This window comes from Sorex araneus, chromosome X (genome assembly GCF_027595985.1).
Source record: "Sorex araneus isolate mSorAra2 chromosome X, mSorAra2.pri, whole genome shotgun sequence".
Taxonomy (NCBI): Eukaryota; Metazoa; Chordata; class Mammalia; order Eulipotyphla; family Soricidae; genus Sorex; species Sorex araneus.
The window spans coordinates 278,609,078-278,635,520 of NC_073313.1; the positions used below are offsets into that span (position 1 = coordinate 278,609,078).

Consider the following 26,443-nt stretch of genomic DNA (forward strand, 5'->3'; position numbering starts at 1 on the left):
CTCCCTGGCCCCGTGTCACTTGAGGGTCCGTTTACTGCCCGTATAGTTGAGAGCTAGAGATCCAATCGTTGTTTCTCCAGTAACCTGGACCCGGCCCCTCAAGTGCTGTGTCCCAGCGTCTTCCTCCCTCTGTGGAGCTCTGCCTCCCAGCTGTGACTTCAGAAGAACCCACAGCTTTTGAGAGAGAGAGAGAGAGATCAGGGGCCGGAGCATGGACTGTGGGTGAAAGAGGCCAGTGTTACATGAAGCCCTGAGCCCAGACACACCGAGAGGGCCACGAGCAAAAGCAGAACAAAAGTCCCGCAAACCTTAGAGGCCGGCACCATTGTCCAGTGGGCTGGCCTTGCACGTGGGTGACCCTGTTTGATCCCCGGAGACCTATACAGTCCTCTGAGCAATGCCAGGAGTGATCCCTGAGTGCAGAGCCAGGAGGAACCCTTGAGCAGTGCTGGGTGTGGCCACAAACAACAACGAAACAACAACAAAAAAATCGAACTCTTTTATTTATTTTTTAAAATAATGTAGGAGCACTGCTATTTATTTAGCCACTGATTAAGCTGAAAAATCAAACTCTTAAATTTTAGGTCGAGGAGAGCGACGAGCAGCCGAGTGCTGGCTTTGTGAGCAGGGACCTGGCGTCAGTCCCTGAGCACCACGGGGATAATCCCCGAGCACTGAGCTGGAAGTAGCTCCTGAGCACTTTGGAGTACGGACCTCTTCTCCCCAAAGAAAGTCAGACTTCAGATTATGAGTCATTCACGAGTTGTGGGGTTAGTATAGTGGGTGACAGCACACAGTCTTAAAACTTAGGCACAGTCAAAAGGTAAAAGTATCACAGGCACTTAGGTAGAGTAAGCATTGTTTTGTGACACCTTTTATAGGAGTGGAATTCCTGTTCCTTACTGTCCTCTGACTGGGTTCTCTGACTGGGGCCTGGTACATTTATATTGGAAAACAAGTTTTTACTTGTTTTTCGGTTCTGGGGCCATACCTGCTGTGCTCAGGGGTCACTCCTGGTGGGCCGGGGAACCACATCGGTGCTGTGGGTCAAATCCTATTCTGCCATATGCAGGGCAAGCGCCCTCCCCACTGTGCTGTCTTTCATTCCGGCCCTGAAAAACAAGTTCTGACAGGACCGGTGAGAGCACTCAGATCTGTACCTCCAGAGGATTAGAACCCGTTTTGAGAGCACCTTGGCAAAGGAGTACTGACCTTGGGCTCTGAAGCAGGGGACAAGCAGATTCAGGGGTTGGGGGCTCTTTAGACCCAGCGGCCTCCAGGTGAACCGGGTTAAGTCGTTGGAGTGACGTGGGGGCGAGGGTGAATGTGACTCGGTGCACCTGTGCGAGGCCCTGGGTTTGAGCCTCCCCGTGAAGAAGGAAGAAAAGGCCCTAGGAGGGAGCAGGGGGTGAGGCGCCTACCCTGCCTGAGGCACACCCACTCTGATTTCCAAGGTCCGTATGGTCCTCAGAGCATCCCCAGAACACAGCTGGGAGGTGCTCTTGAGCACCGCTGGGTGTGGCCCACATAAAGCAAAAAGGAAGGGGCCCTCTGTCGCTGCTGTCCTGTTGCATGCAAAGAGGAGTCTGGCGGGGCGGGGCTTGCTTCTGCTTCTGCGTTTCCTTTAGCTGTATTGGCATATTTTGCAGGGCGTATTCTGCTCCTGCAAAATATATGCATGCACGTGGGGGTCATGCTGTCAAAATATATTTCTTGCTGTGGATTGCAGTGATAGAAGTAGAAAATGATTATCATCCCATAAACGGCAAAAGCACTAGGAATTGCTTCTTTTATAATTGCCTCTTTTTTTTCTCCTGTCTTAGAGTTCTTAAAACAGGTTGAGATTCTCTTTATTGACCTGGAGAGACAATATTACAGTTCTGTGTTTTTAATTCGGAAGTTTGGCTTTGTTCCACCTTGAAGTAATTTGAGAATGCATTCTGAAAATTTAAAGACCTTTTAATTGAATAAGTTGAGTTTGTCAGTTGTTGATTTGTAATTGTTTTGTTAAAGATCATTTCTACTTGTGCAATAATGTCACTCTAGCACCAATGTCCCAATAATGAAATTATTTTTTCAATTAATTTTAATTAAAAGAACCACGATTTACAAGTTGTTCATTAGGCACATCACAAATTTACTTTAGAAATGGCTAATAGAATGATCAGAAAAACCAATTTGTGATTACTGTATGATTTTGACCTATGTAAATAAGAAAATTAAAAGCATTTAATACAATATAATAAATGCCTATTCTCATTAACATATATAAGTTTTCAGCTCTGGAATCTAAAGTACATAATAATAATGAAATTATTTTGCTTAAGAAAAATGTTCACTTGATGAGACTCAAAACAGGGTCTACAGTTTAGTACCTTCTGTCATTTAATTAAACATTGATTTGGTTGCCAGCCAGTAAGAAACTAGATCCCAGTTTCCTTGGGCATTTCACATTAAGAAAGCTGTATTATAGGTCATCTTGGGGAACTGCATCTCTCTCTCTCTCTCTCTCTCTCTCTCTCTCTCTCTCTCTCTCTCTCTCCTCACATCGAACCCCTGTTTGGTCGTTAAAGATTTGTAGTTACTCCTGGGAGATTTACCTGCGAATCTATGGTGTCTAGTGTTTGGTGACCACTGATGGAATGTGCTCCCTATGAGTTTGAAATATGTGCTGCCTTCTGATAAATTAACTTTTATATAATTTTAACTAAGTTAAATAAAAAGACTGATATTTTGACTGTAAAAAAAAAAAGAAAGCTGTATTACAGCATGAAAGCATTTATCACATGAAATTTTTAGTTCAGTTAGTTGAGAGTTATGTGCCTAATTGGTAAATTTGGATTTTAGGGGGTGGAGCAATAGTGCAGTGGGTAGGGCGTTTGCCTTGCACACTGCCAACTCAGGGTTCAATCCCTAGCATCCCACATGGTTCCCCAAACAATCACCAGGAGTAATTCCTTAGTACAGAGCCAGGAGTAACCCCTGAGCATCACTGGGTGTGACCCAAAAGGGAAAAAAAGAAAGAATTTTAACACTAAAATATTGCAGAGGCCAGAGTGATAGTACTGTGGGGAGGGTTGCCCTGACTGACCTGGGTTCGATCCCTGGCATCCAATATGATCCTGAGCACCACCAGGGGTAACCCTGAGCATTGCTGGGTGTGGCCCCAAAAGAAAATTTTCCAAAGTTATTTTTGTGATTTCTTCCAGGTTGGATCTGGTGGAAGCTTTTGTGGAAGATGCAGAACTGAGGCAGAGCCTGCAGGAAGATTTACTTCGAAGATTCCCAGATCTTAACCGACTTGCTAAGAAATTTCAAAGGCAAGCAGCAAATTTGCAGGATTGCTACAGACTGTATCAGGGCATAAACCAGCTCCCGAATGTTATCCGAGTTCTGGAGAAATACGAAGGTAACCAAAGGAAGATGTACTGTCCTTACAAAGTTGGCTTCAGGGAACCTCTTTTTCAGGGTTTTTGGGCTTGGAGATTTTCTTTTTTGCTTTCTGAGTCACACCAGGAGATGTTCAGGGGCTACTCCTGGCTCTGCACTCAGGGATGATGCCCGTTAGGGATCCCACTCAGGGATGGTCCCCCATCCACGGGGGACCGAGTGTATGCCAGGGATGGAACCTGGGTTGGCTGCGTGCAAGGCAAGCACCCCACCTGCTGTACCATTGCTCTGGTTCCTTTGTAAGTTTTTCTGACAGGTTTTTATTTGGCTTAGAGTTCAAAGTGCACAAGTCAAGATGCATGAGAGCACTTAGACTGTTTGCTTTTACATTTTGGTTTTGGGGGGCCCACATTTCCAGGGGTGTTTAGGGGCTCTTTCTGGCTCTGGGCTCAGGAGTGACCCCTGGCAGTGCTTGGGAAACCGCATGTGGTGCCAGGGATGTGAATGGGGGCCCACGGCCTCCACTCCCGTGCCTGTCTCCAGCCCTGTCTGCTGTTGAGAAAGGACCGTCGGGGCTGCTCTGCTTACTGACCAGGCCCGGGGGGCTAGTAGGGCTGCTCGGTTGGGGTTTGGTGGCAAGGACTCCACACCCAACGTGACAGTGCTCACAGCGCAGTGAGAAGATGCTTCACAGCAAAGAAGTCTGGAGGGGTAGGGAACCGAGGCATCTGGGCAGCTTCCTGCCGTAGGCCTGTGTAAGGTGGAGTTTTTCTCTAGCCTGGAGGCACTGGGCCCTTCATGGTGAGTCTCCTCCAGCTAGGAGAATAGTTTAGTGTGAGGGCCCTAGGGATGGGAGGGGTTGGGTGGTGCTGGGAGGGGCCCTCAGGGCCTCCAGGGGTGTATATGTTACTGCTGGTGTTGGGCGTCAGACCAAAGCCTCTGCAGGTAAGGCAGGTCCCCACCCCCCTGGCCCCCACTGTCTGCCTAGCCGCCCCCCCCACCCCCCCGAGTTTAAATGTAGGAAGCAACAAACTGTCATTGAAGAGTTCAGCATAGCTCCTTGGTCTTATGATGGGGTGAGGGGGCAAAAGTGAGGCTGAATTTTGAGGAAAATAAACCAAGCGTATTATCTTGACATGAAGTATGACCTAGTAAAAGTGTTTCAGTACCCTACTAGGAACTGAGTATGTTCTGCTCTCTTCTGATGGTCTGATAAACTCTAGTTTGTTTTCTTTTTTAAACGTGTGATTCCTGACTAACATGAAAAATAAATTCAGACACGCAGAGGGCAGCAATAGTATTGAAAGTCGATTTGCATTAAGTAAGAAAAGCTTTGCTCCAAAAATCCTTTTCCTGGGGCTGGAGTGATAGCACAGTGGGGAGGGTGTTTGCTTTTCATGTAGCTGACCCAGGTTTGATTCCCAGCATCCCATATGGTCCCCTGAGCACTGCCAGGAGTAATTCCTGAGTGCAGAGCCAGGAATAACCCTTGTGCATTGCCAGGTGTGACCCAAAAAGGAAAAAAAATTCTTCTGTAAGGAATTGCGATTTGAAAGTTATGAACAACTATCTTTATTCCTTGTGTATTTGTGGGGTGGTGGGTGGTGTTTAGGGGCTTTATTCCTGGCTCTGTGCTTGGGAGTGACCCATCATTCATGTGCGGGTCTCAGACCATGAATGGGAGAGCAGATTCCACTGGATCTTGCGCCTCCCTGCACCTGGGAAGAACTGTGGAGGTGAGCTTGTGGTGGGGGGGGGGGGGCGGGGGGAGATGTGTCGGGGCTGACAAGCCCTGGTATGTACAGAAAGTGGTTTCCACACTCACGCCACAGATGCAGCTTGGAAGACACTTCAGATCACATGCTTATAGAAAAACAAAGGTTAAGTAGACCCCCGTATCTATCTGTGTGTACACACACACACACACACACACACACACACACACACACACACAGCATTAAAAAATAATGAGGGTTGGAGAGTTAGTGCCAACTGTGGGCCTCGTGGCTGTCTGCCCAGGGCCGCTCTGCTCCTGCCCCACTCGGGAGGACTCCTCCACTTCAAAAGAATGATTTCTGGGGCTGGAGCAATAGCACAGCGGGTAGGGCGTTTGCCTTGCATGCGGCCGACCCGGATTCGATTCCCAGCATCCCATATGGTCCCCTGAGCACCGCCAGGAGTGATTCCTGAGTGCAGAGCCAGGAGTAACCCCTGTGCATCGCCAGGTGTGACCCAAAAAGCAAAAAAAAAAAAAAAAAAAGAATGATTTCTAAGTAAAGCATTAGCAGCTTTTAACCAGAGTGGTTGGCACAGCTCTTCGTGCTGCTCCAGGATCCGCATCAGGCCCCTCTGTCCCCTTGGGATCAGGACACTGGTTCCTCCTACGGACACTCTTCTCTGGAAGCCAGTTTAGTTGAGATGGAGTGCAGTGGAGACCTGGTCCTGTCAGTCCCGGGCCCAGACGACATGTTGAGAAGCATCTTCCGCGCTGGGGCGATGGCGCAAAGGGCTGGAGCCCAAGCTCCGTATGCAGGAGACTCGGGTTCGGTCCCTGGCACCGCATAGTCCCCAGCGCAGAGCCCCCAAGCACAGCTGGGTGTGGCCCCAGCCCCCGACAGCCCTCACCCACCCACCCGAAGCCTGTATTAGGGTAGGAATTCAGGAAAAGGGGGACCCTTTTTAGCATCGCAAATGTTGTTGTGCCTTTCCCCATCCATCTGTGGTGTGATCGCAGTGTCCTTAGCCAGCCTCTCTGAGGCCTCACGCAGTGCTCACTGTCCTGAACAGGATCAGAGCTTGCGCTTGGGGTTGCTTCGAAATGTTAACGGACCAGGGGAGAAATCATTAGTGAGCTGGGCGCCTCCGCCTCGCTGCTGTCCTTCCCGCTTCCCACAGCGTGTGAACTCCTGGGGATAAAGCACCATGCCGTGGCCAAGTGTTTACAGACTGTCGGTGAGGCTTCCCACGTATGGACTGTTTCTGAATATGTGGAGGACTGTGGTGATTAATAGTCTCGGAGCGACTTGGCTGACTTCAGAATGACTTTGCATCGTTTCCTCAATGTTGGTGATGTTTCTGAGGAAGTCCGGGAACTGGGGTTTCCTTGGGGGAGAGGTTGCTTCAGACTCTCTCGGGAATTGGCTGGAGCCCAGAAGGGGGCCCCCCCGGAATGAGGAGTGACCTGCACTGACCTGGCCTCCTCTCTGTCCAGCCCTGCCTGAGCGTCCACTCGCTCACCTTGGGACTTGCTGGCATTCAGATGCGGGCTCAGTGGCTCCGGGGCTGGCGTGAGCACCCACGGCTCCCCCTGAACCTTCTGTGCCTCAAGCCTCTCCACTCGCCCTACATGATTCCCCACTCTAAATAAAATTCAGCAGATTTCCAGTGTGGAGATATGTGGTTTGATTTAGTCCCTGTTTGAACACTGCATTATTAATGGAAATTAGGGTTATAAAGGTCAATTTTGAGATACTTTATTTTGATGGTTGATGCTGGGTTATTAAGTCCGTAAAATAGGGTTTATTTAGCCGTAATTTGTTTCTCGTGTCTGCATCTCTAGTATTTAATAAGGGTGATTTTTAGATGGGGGAGGTAGCGTTTTATTAGTAGGGAGTTCAGAGTGTCAGATCATTTGTAGACATTAAACCCATTTATAAAATTAAACTCTAGGCCTGGTAAGATAGTGCAGGGGTTAAGGCACTTTGCACACGTCTGACCCCAGCTCAATTCCTGATTCCTGGCATAGCCCTTGTGTCCCCAAGCCCCCACCACCCACCCGCACACACAAATCAAATTGTGCTTTAAAACACTTCTGAAAATGAGTAACATTGGAGACCTGTTGTGTTATTTGTGCTGTGCTAATTATCTCTGGAATTTTTATGATTCACTATTTTAAAAAGAAAAAATAGAACCTTTTGCTGATGTATTTTCCTCTTTTGCTTTCCTTTAGGCAAACACCAGACATTGTTGTTGGCTGTTTTTGTGACCCCTCTGAGTGATCTTCGTTCTGATTTCTCCAAATTCCAGGAAATGATAGAAACAACGTTAGATATGGATCAGGTACATATAATATGCTCTTTCCTCAAGGAGCAGAACATTCAGGGCACTTGGAAAGCTTTCCTGAGTTTTGCTTTTTGTGTTTCATTTTGTCATTTTTTTTTTTTTCTTTTTGGATCACACCCGGCAATGCACAGGGGTTACTCCTGGCTCTTCACTCAGGAATTACTACTGGTGGTGCTCAGGGGACCATATGGGATGCTGGGATTCGAACCCGGGTCGGCCACGTGCAAGGCAAACGCCCTACCCGCTGTGCTATCGCTCCAGCCCCTCATTTTGTCATTTTGACATTTTGCACGGCACCTTTGAAAGAGTAGATGTAAGATTAAGCAATGGGAAAGTTTTCTATTTTTCAGTTTTATTTAGGGATATGCCATTTCAGTAGAAGTTAAAAAGATGTAATAGAGGAAAAGGAGTATCTGACTTAACTGGATATGGGTAAAGTAATCTCATGGGAAGTTAGAGTGATAGTAGAGCAGGCAGGGTGCTTAGCTTGCATGCAGTGGATCCTGGTTCCATCCCCAGCCTCCCATAGGGTCCTCCAAGCACTGTGGGGAGTGATTCCTGAGTGCAGAGCCAGGAGTAACCCCTCAGCACTGCTGGATAGGGCCCCAAAACAAAACAAATCTTGTGCATAGAAGATTTCGCATGCTGCAGCTGAAGGAAAATTGCAGTCACAGGGAAGAAAGAGACTGGCAGTAAATGTGGATCACAAAAGAAAACAACTTTCCTTAGTATTTGTGTTGTTTCAGTGGTGCTCAAGGGTGGCAGACAGTGCTCAGGAGAATGTGTGGTGCCAGAGATCAAATCTGGGGCTCCCACATGCAAAGCATGTGCTGGGGCCAGAGCAATAGTCCGGCAGGGTGGGCGTTTGCCTTGAATGTGGGCAGCCTGCGTTCCATCTCCAGCACACATGTGGTTCCAGCGTGCCACGGGGTATGACCCCCAACCCACATAGTGAATATGGACCATTTCTGAAGTGGTTGGAAATAGCCTCGAGTGAAAATGAATTGAAGCTTTTCGTTAATATAGGAAATAACTGCTCATGGTTCTTATACTGAGGTAATTTGGTAGATTCTTTTGTGTTCTTTGTCCCAGGGCCACTCCTGGCTTTCTGCTTGAGGCCAGCCCTGGTACCTGGGGGCACTTCCCCACACGCAGTGTGGCCTGCAGCACACGCACGCACCCCTGTACTACCAGCAGACTTCTCTGACCCAGATCAAGCCCTTTCTTTCCCTTCGTTCCTCCCATCTTCCCTCTCTGCCTCCCTTCCCTCTCATGCAACATTTTTTGACAGTGTAGATTTAGCCCTCGGGATGTCTGTCTGCCTGACAAGTCAGCTGAAGCATTTTTTCCCCCAAATGCAGCACCACCATTAGTGAGCTAATGGGCTCCTATTTATAGATTTCAGTTAGCGTGTGGGGGTCATTTTTCAGAATGATATTTATAATGCCAGAATATGAATTTTTAAAGTGTTTTTCTTGATGCTCCTCTCCTTGGAAATATTAGCTCATACTATGAGAGCAAGTGATGCGAATCCCGTCGAGGCCAGGGTGCCCGCCCGGCTAGTTCACTGGGTGCTCCCCCAGCTCTCTCGTTCCTTAAAGGAGGTTAGTTATCTGAAATATGGTGTTCAATCCTGGTGTTGGATGGGGTGTTGTGTCATTTTATTCTATTTTATTTTTAAATTCTGTTTTGGAGCCTCACCAAGTGATGCTCAGGGCTTACTCCTGGCTCACTGCTGGTGGCCGGCTCAGGGGACTGTGGGGCGTGGGCGGTCAAGCCTGGGTCAGCTGAGTGCAGGGCGAGCCCTGGACTGAACTCCAGCTCCTTGTACGTTGTAGAAGTGATCTGTAGGAGTGTGGGCTTAGGATGTAAGCAGCTTAGTTAGACAGATCCAGATGTGAGACGGGGCCGGACCATTCGTTTTCATTTCATTGCCCAGGATGCCTTCACCGTTAGATTTTTGTGTTTTGGGGGGCCTACACTGGCTATGCGCAGGGCTCACTCTGGGTGTGCTTGCGCTCGGGGGTTACTCCTTCAGGGGCTTGGAAACCTTATGTGGTGTCCAGAATCTTTGGGTTGGCAAGCGTCCTGCCCTCTGTGCTCTTGCTCTGGTCCCCTTTGGGAATTTTAATTTCAACCTCAGGCGTGTCCCTCCTCTTTTGGTCTCGGAACACTTCTGCATTCCTGCAGTTTTGCTTGATGGGACAATTGACACAGTGATCTTGGCCAGGGAAGGTGAAAGCTGATGGCCAGGGGGTCACCTTCGGCCGGAGGGACACTCAGAACACATCAGGAGAGGGAAGGAGGGTCTGGCCGGCAGCCTCTGCTGAGGCACTTGTTACTCTCACTTCCCATATTTGATAGTACGAGTCTTTAGGTCCTCTGGACAGGAGGACCAGACTGGGGTTGGTCACATGCAAGGAAATCACCTTAATCTTTTTGCTCAGATTTCAGTTCTTAAAGAGATTAGGAAGGTTGCCCAAGGTTAGAAACCAAGTTAGAAGCAAATCTAGATGCTTTGGACCTATCCAGAGCTCTTAATTCTTGCAATATTCCAGAAAGAATAATCTGCTATTATATATGGTGGGCATTCAGTAAATATTTGTGAATAGAACTGATGAATTAAATAAAGGATTCATATATATGCATGAATATGATGGTCTGTATCTTAAATTTTAAGGATTAGGTAGAAATGAAGTCTTTTTTTTTTTTTTTTTTTGCTTTTTGGGTCACACCGGGTAAAGCTCAGGGGTTACTGATGGCTCTGCACTCAGGAATTACTCTTGGCAGTGCTCTGGGGACCATGTGGGATGCCAGGAATTGAACCCAGGTTGGCTGCATGCAAGGCAAATGCCCTATCCACTATTCTATAGCTACAGCCTTCAGAGCTGATTCTAGTAGATTTGTTGAATTAGAATTGATAAATGTCAAGCACATAGCACATAAAAGCTTTCAAATAAAGTGTTATACAGATGTGATATGGTATTGTTCAATAGAATCTCTTTTTTATCAGTGCCTAACTATTTCTAGATTATTTTATAGCATGAGAGAGAGAGAGAGAGAGAAAGAGAGAGAGAGCTCCTGAAAAGAGGATGGGATGTCATAATCCCTGTAATGATTCCTGTTTCCTGAAAGGAATCTTGAAGTAGGCCAGTGAACGCAGTTCAGTGGTAGAGCAGGTGCTTTGTAAGTAGGGGACATAGGTTTGATTCTCATTGTGAAACAGGGAGAGGAGAGAATCTTTTGAAACATAAGTTATTTCACTCAGGTTATTTGATTGGATTAGTAATGGCAATTCTAAGCTCTAAGTTTTAGTGGCTTTGTTCACTAAGCCATATATCTCATATGTCTATGTGTTTGTGTTGAACACTACACATTTTGACATCTGGTTTTGCTCATCAAAACAGTTGTTTATCAGGGTGGAGCAATAGCACAGCAGCAGGGCGTTTGCCTTGCACACAGCTGACCCAGGTTTGATTCGTCGTCCCTCTCGGAGAGCCCGGCAAGCTACCGAGAGTATCCCGCCCGCACAGCAGAGCCTGGCAAGCTACGTGTGGCGTATTTGATATGCCAAAAACAGTAACAACAAGTTTCACAGTGGAGATGTTACTGGTGCCCACTCAAGCAAATTGATGAACAACGGGATGACAGTGACAGTGATACAGTGAGTCTTTAGGTAAACCAGATTCCTAACCCTAACCTGTTAGGTTCCCTAGGTAGCCGACCTTGCATAATGTAGCCCTTGTTCTTTTCCAAACTTTCCATCTTCCATCAGGTGACAGGGTGCATTCAGTTCTTCACTGTCATCATAGGTATTTGTCATGAGTTCAGGCATTTAAATTGCATGACTCAGAACCATCTTGAGAAACTGCTCCTTCCCCAGCTGTGAGCAAGGGAACGCGTATTAGCGTGAGCTGGATTCCTTCTTTCCCCCACCTAGGCATAGCTTGGTGGTATATGATACTTCAAGTACGTTTTGTGGATAATTTCATAGATCATTTTTTGGGGGGTGGGGCTGACAGACTGAGGGGTCACTGAGAGCTAATCCCCTCCTCCCCAACCTGGGATGTTCCGTCAGACATTAACAAAAAGTGCAGAATAAGCCAAAGTAAAACCAGCGGATCACCGTGACGGTCATAACGAAGAGTTTGTGTATGGGCTGACTGGGGCCGGGCCGGGGTGGTGTGTGGTGCTAGGTGCACAGGCAGAGGCGGTTGTGGTTTCTTTCTCTCGGCACGGGGATGGGAGGTTTGGGGATTTTCTGAAATAATAGTACTGTTAGCACTTGTGGAAAACAGAATCCTGTGCGTGAAGTAGCCAGGTCAAGAGCACGCTGAGCTGAACTCTGCTTCTCTGACCTGCACAGTTCTGCCCTCTGGGTACATTTTCAAGGCTGCAATTCTTTCCTTTTATATATATTTTAGTATCGCCTGTTCTTGCGACTGAGTGGCTGTCAGTCAGAGAAGTTCTGGAACAGCTCGTGGAATCAGGGGAACCTTTTATTTTGTAGACTCTAGTTAACTTTTCCCCTCCCCCTCCTCCCTTCCCCCCTCCCCCCCAGTCACTTTTATAAAAGAACATGACTCGGTTTTGTTAGGGCGCGGATCGAGATCTCCCTATAACGACAAAGAGACTCCAGAGACTGCAAACAGCAAGCAGGGTTTATTGTAAGACTGGCTAGCCAGGGTCCAGCCGCCTACACGGACACGCAGGTCCAGCAGGTTGGGCAAAAGACCCCGAGCTTCTCCAAAGGAGATCTTATATAGGCCTTCCCCGGCCGTTACAACAGAGCCCGCGCATTTCATAGCCAATAGATTTGTAATATTGCAAACTTTCTTAACCAATCCATTTAAAAGGACATCACTCCTTAGCCTATGGTTTTAGAGATCAGTATTCGCGCCAATATTCAGAAATGTCCCGGTTCTGGGGGCAGTCCTGGGTCTTGTGATACGGGTCATGTGATATGGGTCTGGTTATCTGGTCTGACCACCACCCTTCTTGCGTACCGGGGTGCCTGTATCTGAATTCCTTGCTCAGGGGCAGAAAATCAAGTTATTCTAGAATGCGGGCTCCTGTAAAAAGAGTCTTAAGAAAGCTAAATAGATTCCTGTGGTCTGTCCTGGGCTAGATCCCCACAGGTTTGGCATGATTGTCCCGTGGGGTGGGCCTTTGTCTTGCACGTGGCTGACCTGGGTTCAGTCTCCAGCATCCCTTATCCCCCAAGCACTGCTGGAGTAAAGCCTGACCATCACAGGGTGTGTCCCTCACCCCCACCCCTCGACCAAAAGAATATAACTCAGGAGCAGCCCTGGGTGCTAGTCTAGGGTGAAATGGGTGGCCATTGGGGGGGGGGGTGTGAGTCTGGGTTTTTTTTGGCTTTTTGGGTGGCCATGGGTGTGTGTGTGTGTCAGTCTGGGTTTTTTTTTTACTTTTTGGGTCACACCCAGCGATGCTCAGGGGTTGCTCCTGGTTCATGCACTCAGGAATTACTCCTGGTGGTACCCGGGGGACCATATGGGATGCTGCAAACGCCCTACCTGCTGTGTTGTCGCTCCAGCTCCTGTATGTCTGTTTTATCCCTGCAGACGGCCCACTAGGGTAGCACTTCCTGTGTCCACCACCCTGGAAACCCTTCAGACTGTTTGAGAGCTCAGGGCCTCACCAGGTGATGCTGTGGATGGACCAGGTGTTCTGGGGCCCAGGGCCAGGCCCCCTCGGGGTGTGTTTGTGGGGGTTCCATTTCCTTGTCCTCACTAGCTTGTTGAGGCCTCATGGGGCAGCCTTGGCTTCATTTAGTCACCTCCAAGTAATCTTTGTCTCTTCTCAGGGAAAGGAGCTGTGACAGGGATCAGACACCTGTGAGAAGGCATCTGGGCATCTGGTCTTTGAAATGAGGGAATTTGTGTTTGCTGTAGATCACCGTGTTACAAAGTGACATTTTCATTGTGGTCTGAATTTGTGTTTCTCTGCTGGGTCTTGATGTCCTTACATTTGCCACATTTGTTTGCCTTTTTTGCCCATCATCTAAGAAAATTCGAGCTGAGAGCTGCCAGTGTTTGAATTGGCCCCTTGGTCTTTGGGGTGAGTTGGTAAGAGTTCCGTGTGCTGGGCTCTGGGCCCCTTTCCTGGGAAATATTTCTTCTTGAGTTTTTCTGTTGCCAAAAGTTGTTCTTAGCGATTGCTTATTACTTTTGAAAGCACTACTGTATTTTTAGATTCTATTTTAAAATAATTTGTGTACCACCTCATACTTCCTTCTTTTCATATATTTTTTTAAAAGAATCAGTTGCTTCTCTTTCTCTCTATCCCTCCCTTCCTCCCTACCTTTCCCCTACCATGGCTCAGTTCTTGGTTTTCAATCCTTTTTTGTATATCTTCTTCTTTTTTTAAGGACCCCCCGTTGATGTAGGGGTGTGCCTTCCGTGCTTTGCCTGGCCCTGAACTGGACTGACCCGGGAAGGCACAAACTTCATCCCAGGCCCTTCTTTAGTTCTTCATTGGTCATTTTCTCCTTCCTTCTTCCTTCCTCCCTCCCTTCCTTCCTTCCTTCCTGTACTGCTGTTTATTCAGCCATTGATTAAGCTGATTGAATTGGGCATGAACTTCACATTACTCTTTAAAACATTTTTTTTAATTGGATATCCATGGGCTTGTGCAATAGCACAGCGGGTAGGGCGTTCACCTTGCACGCGGCCGACCCGGGTTCGATTTCTCCACCCCTCTCTGAGAGCCCAGCAAGTTATCGAGAGTATCTCGCCCGCATGGCAGAGCCTGGCAAGCTACCTGTGACGTATTCAATATGCCAAAAACAGTAACAACAAGTCTCATGATGGAGACGTTACTGGTGCCCACTCGAGCAAATCAGTGAACAACGGGATGACAGTGACAGTGGATATCCGTGAGATAGACCATTGCAAAGCTGTTCATGATTGGGTTTCAGTCATACAATGATCCAGCACCCATCTCTCCACCAGTGTATATTTCCCACCACCAATGCCCCTCGTTTCCCTTCCACCATCCCCCTACCCCAACCCCACTCCCGCCTCACCCCCAGCCTCCCTCTATGGGAGACACTCCTTCTTGCTCTCTCTCTGTCCTTTTCCTTTTGTGCATTATGGTTGGCAATACAGAAGAGGTCATGGTGTTTGTTCAGGGCATTTGGTATTATCGGGATGGTGAGGTTGGAGTAGCTTTTCAGTTGGGTGGCTGCTTTGGGTGTGGATGTGACTGGTGAGACTTCCGGAAGTGCAGGGAGGTGGGGGGAGGTAGCCCACCCCAGCCCCAAGAACGATTCAGTCACAAAAAAATATTTAATTTTTAAAATTATTTTTATTTTTGTTTGTTTTGGAGCCACACCTGGCCATTGCTCAGGGCTTCCTCCTGCACTCAGGAGTCACCCGTGGTGGTGCTGGGGGGACGATGAATGTGTTGGGAATAGAACTAGGGTCACCATGCTTGCGGCAAGTACCTTCCTGTCCTGTCTCTCTGGTCCAGGCATTGAGAAACACGCTTTTCCTCCTGTGCTGCTCAGTTGCATATCTCCATAAGATTTTTTTTGTGGGTTTTTTGTTTGTTCTTTTTGGTTTTTGGAGGGCCACACGGAGTGATGCCAGGGGTTCCTCCTGGCTCTGCACTCAGGAATTTGTCTTGGCAGTGTTTGGGGGATCATGCCCAGCCGGGCACCGAACCCTGGTTGGCAGCGGCCATGTGCAGGCAAGTGCCTTCTTGCTGCACTTGCCCAGTCCCCGCCCTGGGTGGTAGGAGGCGTCATTTCTTACTCAGTTGGAAGCATTTGACTCCCGTTATGATTTGTTCTTAGGCTTGTCACTTGTCTACGTTTTTAATTGTTGGTTGTTGGGCCAGTCCCAGCTGTTCTCAAGGTTGGCTCCTGGCTCAGGAACCATTCCTGGCTGGATGCAGGGGACCACAGGGGTGTCGGGGATCAAACTCGGGTCGGCCCTGTGTGAGGCATGTGTCTTACTGATTCTCAGTTGCTGTGTGTTTTGTGAGAGTCCTTCATGTACTTGAGGTTGTGTGTGCGACCCCCCCATTTCTAGTTGCAAAGTTCTCCACGTGTGCATCCCATAAAGCTTATATTGTTGCGTCCATGTTGTCTGTGCTTTGTAAAAAACTAAAGCTCGCTGAGGGGCGCGCACACTCGAGGGCTCTCCGGGCGGCTCTGTCTCACTGCCCGAGTTCGGTGCCCCGGAACCACTGTGTGTGCTGTCGGTCAAGGGCAGGCGACGGAAGGAAGAAGGCCAGACTGGTTGCTCAATCAGTTTATTTCATTCTCTCTCTCTGCTTCTCTCCCGGCTCTGGATCTCTGGATCTAGCCCCCGTGGATCTGGCCCCCCAACCCACTCTTACAGCCTAGTTAAATCTCCCCAGCATGAGGGGGTTGGGGTCTACACCTAGGTGTGGTCACCATCAATAGGGTAAGGTCCTTTCCCTTAGGGGATGCTTCTCCTAGGACTTAATTCTCTTACAGCAGGAGGATCCACCCAAGGGCGGAGTCCCATGAGTGTGTTTCTCTTCTCCTCAGCCAGCAAACATATAAGAATTCATAATATTAATCATTTTGTATGGATGCAATAAGAGATGCATTAAAGCTTATAGAATTGCTCTCCTGGGGCCATCTCAATCTCAGACTACAGTGCTCAGGCCAGATCAGTCTTTCCTATCCCTAGCAGGTTTTTAGTCTCATCATTACTTTTGGATCATGACAGCATTTGTCTATGATCAAGCTCTTAACTTATAGTTAAGAATTAGGTACTTTGGCCAGGCCCATCTTGATGCCAGGGTAGCACATAACTCACCGCTTGCCCTGGATCCATCCTGTCCCTAGTCGGGACCCTGCTTTTAGGGTGCTAGGAACTGAGGGCAACTGAGGCTTAAGTGGAGAAAGCAGATGCCAGGGAGGGAATAATATTCGAGGCCAATTAAATCCCAAGTTACAAAAGCATAATATTGTCTTCTCGTGTCCATACAAAAAGGACATTGCTTTAAAGTAAATTATTCAAAAGGCACAAGAAGAGGAGAAAGGCAATATTAACTTAGGTAATATAAATTCAGTATCCTAGGAAGGTCTGACCTTACAAATTAGCAGAGTCAGATTAAGGGAAAGCCGCGGATTAACTTTTGGGGAAGAGAGCATGGAGAAGTGATTATAGCTAAACAAAGGGATGGGATAGATTTGGGAACACCTTGATGGGTGTGACTGGGGTAAGCCTAAACTCCAGGAAAAACCTGGACAAGCTACTTATGGTAAAGGGGAGAGGACAAAGTAATGTCATCCTACAGTGCTTAGTGATTTTTTTTTTTTTTTTTTTTGCTTTTTGGGTCACACCTGTCGATGCACAGGGGTCACTCCTGGCTCTGCACTCAGGAATTATCCCTGTGGGTGCTCAGGGGACCATATGAGATGCTGGGAATCGAACCTGGGTTGGCTGCATGCAATTACCCACCGTGCTACAGCTCCAGCCCCAGTGTGCTTAGTGATTTTTGATCCATGAGAGAAACATGGAATTCTTGAGGGACGTGAGTGCACTTGCATGGTGCTTCTTGGGCCAAGGAACTGTTGTTTCCTTGCAGTGGCCTCACTGTCACCGAGCTCTCAGGACCTTGTCCTTATCTGTGCTTTCCTCCTTAAATGAGTGTTGTCCCCTAGACAGAGGGCTGGGCCCTTGTCCGTTCAGGGCACACACCCTACCCTGAGCCAAAATGTCATCTGCCTGGAGCCTTCCAGATTCCAACCGAGGGCAAAGATTTTACAGCCACAGAAGGAAGATTAGAAAAAAGACAAACAATAGTGACTTACATAGTCTGCGGGCTTAGTTCTGGCTCCAGGTGACTCACCCCTGTCACAGGCTCCCGGAAGGCATTGTCTTCAAGTGCAGCTTCTTTCAGCTGCTTCTTTGCAGTTTTTTGACATCTTCCAGTAAGTAGTTAATCTCTCATCATCACTTTGTTTTGTTTTGGGGTGCCGCTGGCTGTGTGCTCCGGGAAGGCTGTTGCAGTTGCCTCTGTGGAGTGTGAGGCAGAGAGAGGACCCTTGCATGGGAAATCCTTTGGAACCAAGACTTGGATTGTGCATATTTTTGTGTACGTTTTTGGCATTGTAAATGAGATGAATTTATATTATGATTTCTGCTCATTATTGGTAAGAATTTAGCTAAATGGGGTTGGAGTGATGGCACAGTGGGTCAGGCATTTGCCTGCACGCTGCCAGCTCGAGTTCAATCCCTGGCATCCCATATGGTCCCCGGAGCACCGCCACAGGTAATTTCTGAGTGCAGAGCCAGGAGTAACCCCTGAGCACTGCTGAATGAGACCCCAAAACAAAAACAACTGCAAAAGCCAGAAAGTAAAGTTCATAATTTTTTTATGGGAAATCATTTTTTATTTTTATTTTATTGAATCACCGTGGAAAAAAATACAAAGCTTTCAGGTTTAAGTCTCAGTCATATAATAATTAAACCCCTATCCCTTCACCAGTGCACATGTACCACCACCAAGTACCCCAATGTACCCCCCTCCCACCCCCCGCCTAGGTAGCTAATGATCTTCACTTTATTCTCTCTATACTTTGAATACATTCAATATTTCAATAGAGAACTCAGTATTATTGTTTGGAATTTTCCCCCAACAATCAGGTCTGCTGCAAAGGCATCATTTAATAATTTCTTTTCATTGCTGAGAATGAAGACTATGTGCTCACAGCCGCGTGGTTTTGGATTTCTGATATTTTAGCTCAGTTAACAGTCTAGATGCATTTCTGTATGAAGCCACTTTGGGTGCCAAAATGGGTTAGAAGACCTCTCGGATCATAGTCTTTAGGAGCAGAGGGTCCCTAAAGTTCATAATTTAAAGGCATACTCCAAGTACCTTGTTTAGCTACATTTTTTTGGGTTGTGGGGGCACACCTGATGGTACTTAGGGCTTACTCCTGCCTTTACACTCTACTCCGGGCTTAAAAGTGCCAAACCTGAGCACACTTCTCGCCTGGTCTTGCATTTCTGAGCCCCCTGCTGGGCTTGGCCCCAGGGGAGGCGGTGGAAAGAAAACAAGAATATTGTGTATTATATGCTTACTTAATTTGGTTTGGGGGCCACATCCAGCAATGCATCGGGTCTTACTCCTGATTCTACACTCCAAATTACGCCTGGCGGTATTTAGGGGATGATACGGGATGCCGGGGGTTGGAGCCGGGTCAGCCACGTGGAAGGCAGTCACACCCCATACTATGGTCATACTCGCTCTGGCCCCCTGAAAATTGTCTTTTTCATTAGAACTAATACTATTTTGAAATAAAATCTTTTGTTTGAGCAAGTGTGTACGTTTGTTAAAGATACTGAGTGTAGAACACTTTTAGTTCTGTTTAAGAAAAATGTTTCAAATATTGTTTAGTGAAATAGTTAAAGGGAAATATAGCAGTTCCTCGTGACATCTTCATTTACTGTTGATTTATCATAACATCGATGAGGAAAAGACTCATCCAGCTTCATGGAAGGCGTGCTTTCGCTACATTTAAATGTTGCTTTCCTTGACATTGGGGCCCTGGAGCCTGCCTGTCATTCAGGAAGACTTGCTGTCATACTCTCAGTGTGTCCGTCGTCTGCCGGAAGCATGAGACTTATTTTTTTAATTAGTTTTTTTTACTGAATCATCATGAGATACCATTACAAAGCTTTCATGCTTGAGTTTCAGTCATGCAATGATCAAGCACCCATCCCTCTACTAGTGTATGCTTTCCACCAGTGTCCCCAGTATCCCTCCCGACTCCCATCCCACCCTCCCCCTGCCTCCATGGCAGACAATTCCCCCATACTCTCTCTACTTTGGGGCATTATGGTTTGCAGTACAGATACTGAGAGGCTATCGTGTTTGGTCCTTTATCTACTTTCAGCACACATCTCCCATCCCAAATAATCCCTCCGACCATCATTGACTTAGTGATCCCTTCTCTATCCCAGCTTCGCCCCCAGCTCATGAGGCGGTTTCCAACCATGGAGCAATCTTCCTGGCCCTTGTCTCTACTGCCCTTGGGTGTCAGTCTCATGTTTTTTTGTTTTTTTTTGCTTTTTTGGGTCACACCCGGCGATGCACGAGGTTACTCCTGGCTTTGCACTCAGGAATCACCCCTGGCGTTGCTCAGGGGACCATATGGGATGCTGGGAACCGAACCCGGGTCGGCTGCATCCAAGGCAAACGCCCTACCCTCTGTGCTATCACTCCAGCCCCAGTCTCATGTTGTTTTATACTCCACAAATGAGTGCAGTCCCTCTATGTCTGTCCTTCTCTTTCTGACTCATTTAACTCAGCATAGTACTCTCCAAGTCTATTCATTTATAAGCAGATTTCATGACTTCATCTTTCCTAACAGCTGCATAGTATTCCATTGTGTTAAACTTTTTTTTTTTCACAGAATTTTTATGATTTGTGGCATGGGGGCAGGGACCCCACTCCTGGCAGAGTAAGACAGACACCTTAGCACGTGCGCTATCTGTCTGGCCCAAGATGGAATTTTTAGTTTTGGCTTTGGTTTGGTTTTGAGGGGCCACACCCTGCTGTGCCCAGGGCCTCTTCCCAGTTCTGTTTGAGTGACCTCTATTGGTAATTTGAACAGGGGTGGTCAGGGTGCCAGACGAGCACCTTAACCCCCGTGTTCTCTCCAGCCCCTTGACTGTGCTGAAGAAAGCAAATGATTTAATTCAAATTAGGCGAATTCCGTTAAGTACTTGCTTTATGACTTTGTTTTTTTGTTTTTTGTTTTTGTTTTTGTTTTTTTGCTTTTTCTGTCACACCTGGTGATGCTCAGAGGTTATTCTTTTTTTTTTTTTTTAATTTTTTTTTTATTTTTTTTTTAAATTTATTTATTTTTAATTAGAGAATCACCGTGAGGGTACAGTTACAGATTTATACACTATTGTGCTTATACTTCCCTCATACAAAGTTTGGGAACCCATCCCTTCACCAGTGCCCATTCTCCACCACCCGTAAACCCAGTGTCCCTCCCACCCTCCCCAATCCCATCTCCCCCCCACCCCACCCTGCCACTGTGGCAAGGCATTCCCTTCTGTTTTCTCTCTAATTAGCTGTTGTGGTTTGCAATAAAGGTGTTGAGTGGCCGCTGTGCTCAGTCTCTAGCCCTCATTCAGCCCGCAACTCCCTTCCCCCACATGGCCTTCGACTACAATGTAGTTGGTGATCGCTTCTCTGAGTTGACCTTTCCCCGGAACGTGAGGCCAGCCTCGAAGCCATGGAGTCAACCTCCTGGTACTTATTTCTACAGTTCTTGGGTGTTAGTCTCCCACTCAGAGGTTATTCTTGACTCTGCACTCAGGAATTACTCGTGGCAGTGCTTGGGGGTCCATATGGATTGCCAGGGATTGTACCAAAACTTGGGTCAGCTGCATGCAAGGCAGACGCCCTGGTGGCTGTACTCTTGTTTTTGCCCTGCTGTATAATTTTCATTTTACCCATAATTTATAAACTTTGCCTATTTGTTCTGCCTCTAGGTGGAAAACCATGAATTCCTTGTGAAACCTTCATTTGATCCTAATCTGAGCGAGTTAAGAGAAATAATGGATGACTTGGAAAGGAAGATGCAGTCCACATTAGTAAGTGCAGCTCGAGAGCTAGGTAAGATGGGTTCTTCAGATGGTAGATACACGTGGTCCCTCACCTCAGCTGTTCTGGACTCTGAGAGTGCGAGGGCAGTCTGCGTCCTGCAGAAACCAGACTCAGATGGTGCCCGGGGTCTTTCCCTGGGCTGGCGATATTCCCTGCTGTCCAACTGAGGGTTGCTGCATTGTTGAGGATCTCGATTATCATGAGGCTAAAAACGATAGGTTCTCCACAGTGTAGAAAATTATAGTGCTGTTATACATAGAACAGGTCTGGGGTGGGTACTTCTGCCCGGCGCTTTGTTGATTTGTGAGTGCCGAGCCCGTCAAAGGCTAGACTGAGCCATGCCCTTCGGTATGTTCTCAATGTGGGTGACTGCATCCTTTTCTTTTTTTTTTTCCCCTTTCTGTTTTGGGTTACACCCAGTGGTTTACTACCAGCTCTGCTACTGGGGGCTGTAAGGATTGAACCTGAACCTGGGTTGGCTGTGTGGAAGGCAAGCGCTTTAGCCCCTGTTTGTAAAATTTATAGGTTGGATTTGGTGCATTGGCCCTTAAGCCTGCATATGTCAAATATTTTGTGACGTGTTGAACCTCATTATACAGTCATAAGTGTGTGAACTCAAAGTAAATCTAATATTTGTCCTCCGAATACCGTTGTCTTTTGTGGATAAGGATGAAGCTCTTGATGCTCTACTGAAACATGCAGACACCGTGTTAGCTGCTCATGACAGTGGTGCTGTGCTTTGCGATTTGGATCATTGGTCACCGTTTCCTGGCCTTGAAATGCCCTTTTCCTCTGAAGGTGTTGAGGGATGCCTTTATTTACACTCTGATTTTATTTTATTTTGTTTGGTTTTTGGGCCACACTTGGTGATGCTCAGGGGTTACTCCTGGCTCTGTGCTCAGGAATTACTCCTAGTAGGCTCCAGAGATGTTTAGGATCAATCCCAGGTCAGCTGCGTGCTGGTTTTATTTCTGCTTGGGTCTGTCTACCCATTCTCTCTCCTGGTCAAGTGAGACCTACACATTCGGGAGTTATGCTTTAGCAAATAAGCTTGTACATGTTCTTTGTCCTGGTCTGTGGGCTAGAGGTCTCTTTGCTGTGTGAGATGATGAGAGAGAAACGCCCACCAGATCTTGGGTGTGTCCATCTGTCTGATGGCCATTGCTTGCTTTGAGCTGTTTCCTGCACATACAGAAAATATACATCCTAGTTTTCCTAGAGATTCCTCGTGGTCAATCTCAGGATTTTGTTTGCCAGGTCTGTGTGCTGGCTGTAGTTACGTTGTGTCTGCCCACCGTTTCCGGAGCTCCCCTCCTGCTTGAAGCCCTGTAGTGTGTCCACTTTAGAAGTTGACGTGAATGAAAAAGTCTGGGGGTTGTGGTGCTTGTTGATTTTGAGGGGAGTAAGCTGGCTTGGAATCTCGACTCAGACCATTGTGAGATTTCCTGTATAGATTCTGTTGTTTTAAACGTTGACGTTGAAAAATGCCCATCTGCGTCTCTGACATACTTTCTTTTCTTTCCTCCCCGCCTCCTCCCTGGCCATGAAGGCCTGGATCCTGGCAAACAGATTAAACTGGATTCCAGTGCCCAGTTAGGATATTATTTTCGTGTAACCTGTAAGGAAGAAAAAGTTCTTCGTAACAATAAAAACTTCAGTACTGTAGATATCCAGAAGAATGGTGTTAAATTTACTAACAGGTTTGTGACAGTGGAATAGAGGTAACCAAAAACGGTTTTTCCTGGGGCTGGGGGTGGAGCAGGGCTTTCCTCATGGGGGGACGTGCCCAACCCCGACTTGGGCCCTGGTTCCCGAGCTTTCTTTCCTTCAAGCAAATGTTTCATATGTGGTTTCTGCAATGGTTGCAATGGTGTTAGTTTATAGGCTGGGTGTAAAAAGTCTCTGCACCCACCCGCCAAGTGGCATCACTTTCTACCACTGTCCCTGGCACACCCGAGTTTCTTTTGCTTGTTTGTTAGATTTTGGGCCGCACCTGGTGATCCACAGGGGTTACTCCTGGCTCCAGGCTCAGGAATCACTCCTGGTGGTGCTCGGGTGATCATATGGGATGCTGGGGATGAAAGCCAGGTTGGTCACATGCAGGCAAACACCTTCCTGCTGTGCTGTGGTTGCTCTGTCCCCTCAAGCCTGATTTTCATTATCTCCCCTCCCCCCCACTGTTCAGGGCGATGGGTGGGGAGGGATAGAGTTGGGTCACACCTGGCAGTGCTGAGGGGACCATGTGGGGTGCCAGGGGTCATGTGGACGACCCACTGTCCTCTCTCTCTCTCTCTGGCCTGATAATCCCTTATGATCAGAGGCCAGGTATGATCCCTGAGTGCAGAGCCAGGAGTAAGTGCTGAGCACTGCTAGTGGTGGCCCCCAAGCCCCACCCATCACACCCTTCAGTCCCATGCAGTTACCCTACAGTAATGAGGGAAACTTGAGATGTTACGAATGTTGTTTAGGTTGTGGATCAGAATTTTACTCAAGGCTGTAATAGTTGCAGCAAGAATTATGCCAGAATAAACATTACTACACTGAATTTTCTAGACATCTGCTCCTGATTAGTGAACCATTTTCCACTGATACTTCCATTGTATATGTGCTGCTGAAGCGAGCACTGCTATTTCCATTGTAATTGTTTGGATACTTTATTTGATACTCTGGCTGTGTTTCATGTGGTACACATTATCTCCAGTGCCAGTATTTTTCATAATAGCTTTTTCTTGATTTTTCAGTAAATTGACCTCTCTCAATGAAGAGTATACAAAAAATAAAACCGAGTATGAGGACGCCCAGGATGCAATCGTTAAAGAAATTGTCAATATTTCTTCAGGTAAAATTAGCATTAAGTGTTTGGAATTTCGTTAGCAAAAAAAAGTATGAGAATGTTTGGAGCGGTTTTTCCTCGTGACACACGAGACTGTTTCCTCCAGGCTCCCTGGAATTGAGCAGAAGCTGTTTCGTGGTAGGAAGAGTCTCACAGAGATAACTGAGGCCAGGCTGAGGGCAGGACACACCCTCACACACCAGGCTTATGACACTAGCAAACAAAGGGCACGAAGAGCCACAGCCATTGACCATGACTCGGGGTCCTGGCGCTGACAGCAGGGGAGAAGCAGGAGGTCCCTATGCCCTTTTGTCAGGTGACGTCACAGGGTGTGTGATTCTGGGGAGCAGGAAGGTGACTCTGTCACTGTCATTGTACCTTTGGAAAGTCACCATCTGGTTCAAGCTCGCCCCCTTGACAATAGGACGGATCAGATTAATTTCTAGGGTGTGACCCACTGTTACCTGGGCAGTGTCTGTTTGCATTTTAGTGTTTTTGTGTTGTTCCCCGCCCCCCCAGGGGAAGGGTTGGGCCACTCTCAGGTGCTTGGGAACCATCTGTGGTGCCAGGGACCGAGCTGGGGTCAGCTGGGGCATGGCGAGTGCTTTCACCCCTTCCTCTCTGGTTCCCACCTGTGTGGTGTCTGACGAAACTCTCTAAGTTGAGGCTGGAGCATGCTTTGCAGAAGGGTGACCCAGGTTTTATACTATCACCATGTGGTTCCTCTGAGCAACACCATGGCCACGCTCGGGGGTTACCCCTGGCTCTGCACTCAGGAATCACTCCTGGCGGTGCTGGGGGACTATATGGGATGCCGGGGATCGAACCCGGGTTGGCATGTGTAAGGCAGACGCCCTCCTACTGCACTCTCCCTCCAGCCCCAAGCCCTGAATTCTTTAAAAAATGTTGGATTGTGGTAGCAAAAAATGGGATAAGCAGAATCTTCTAGATTCAAAGAGGAACTTAAAGAGGACAGTCGGATTAAGAGGGGCTGGAGATGGTAATAACTGTGGACACTATTAGGACAATTAGGAAACATGTAGTATGAGACAGTTTGCCCTCTGTCAGGTTTAAAGCTGTGTACATGCACCACCCTTTACTAGGGAGTGGGGGGGCTGCAGCCGACAGTGCTCAGGGCTCACACCGGGCTCTGTGCTCAGGGAGCACTGTTGGCAGTGCTGGGGGCAAGCCCGGGTTGGCTGTTTGCCCAGCACACTCCTTACTCCTGTACTGCCCCCACCCCCCAACACCCTGTGCTTTGTAGTTTTGAAGAAATCTTGTTCAGGGGCCGCTAACCTCAGGAGTTCCAGGTGTTCAGAGCAAAGTTCTGCTGATTTTCTAAAAGCAAACCCGTCTGGAGCCAGGCTTCACTGTTGGCGTGATTCCCTTTGTCTCGGTCAGGCTATGTGGAACCAATGCAGATCTTCAATGACGTGCTGGCACAGCTCGATGCAGTTGTCAGCTTCGCCCACGTGTCTAATGGAGCGCCCGTCCCCTACGTCCGGCCCATGATTTTGGAGAAGGGACAGGGCAGGGTGACACTGAAAGCGTCCAGACACGCTTGTGTTGAAGTGCAAGATGACGTCGCCTTCATTCCTAATGACGTTGAGTTTGACAAAGAGAAACAGACGTTCCACATCATCACAGGTGAAAAAGCAAACCCTGGCTCCCAGGGATTTGCAGTCATATTTTATATGTATAAATAAAAAAAATGTGTATCAAAGAGGAGGTCTAGGATTAACGCAGAGAGTCCTCAGCTTTGCTGTTGGAAAGAGAATATGTTACTCATTCTGAGTTTGTACTGTGTGCTCACATTCCTCCGGTCAGAGGGGTATTGTTGTGTTTGTTTATTTCTTTGGCTTTTTTGGCCATACCCGCAGTACCCAGGGCTTACCCCTGGCTCTGCACTCAGTGATCACTTGGAGGACCATGGGGAATGCTGGGGATGGAACCTGGCTTGGTTCAAGGCCAGCGTCCATCTGCTATACAGTCCCTCTGGCCCAACTTAGAGGGCAATTTAGAACGGAGAGAACCTTGGGAGAAGCTCCAGTACTCATGTGAATGTCTGTTTCAGTTCAGTGCACTTAAAAATAAAATACTTCTTAACCCGCATAACTCACCTGGAGGCAGACCTTCGGGCCACGGGGCTCTGACTTCCGGCTGGAACAGCTTCGGGCTGGCCGCTTGGGGCTCCCTGAGGCCCGGCTGGGGGCCGAGTGGCATTAAAGTAGAGCAGAGGGTGTGGATGCATCTAAAGTGTTTTGAGAGATATTTATTTATTTATCTATTTATTTATTTATTTTTTACTTTTTGAGAGATCTTAAGCAAGTTCAAGAAAACAAAAATTGGTGGTGATCTAAGCATTTTCAGTTTTCCGCCTAATGTTTGAGGTATTATAACACTACATAAGGTATACAGTAAATTGTCGTGTATCTATTTTGAAATGACAACACTATAGCTTAAATAAATATATATCAGTTGCAAAAATAAACTGTTTCTACATCCATGAAGTGTAATACTGTGCCA

The 26,443-nt window shown here is 47.5% G+C and overlaps 1 protein-coding gene across 1 annotated transcript in view; it reads left to right on the forward strand.

Annotated features, from left to right (window-relative positions):
* MSH2 (mutS homolog 2) overlaps window positions 1–26,443 on the forward strand; it is a 53,997-nt gene that overhangs the window by 19,317 nt on the left and 8,237 nt on the right. Inside the window, exons 7-12 of the mRNA XM_004618597.2 lie at window positions 3,210–3,409; window positions 7,340–7,449; window positions 20,970–21,093; window positions 22,634–22,784; window positions 23,826–23,923; window positions 25,319–25,564. Of these exons, the coding sequence (XP_004618654.2) occupies window positions 3,210–3,409; window positions 7,340–7,449; window positions 20,970–21,093; window positions 22,634–22,784; window positions 23,826–23,923; window positions 25,319–25,564 (929 nt within the window). The remainder of the gene's footprint in view (window positions 1–3,209; window positions 3,410–7,339; window positions 7,450–20,969; window positions 21,094–22,633; window positions 22,785–23,825; window positions 23,924–25,318; window positions 25,565–26,443) is intronic.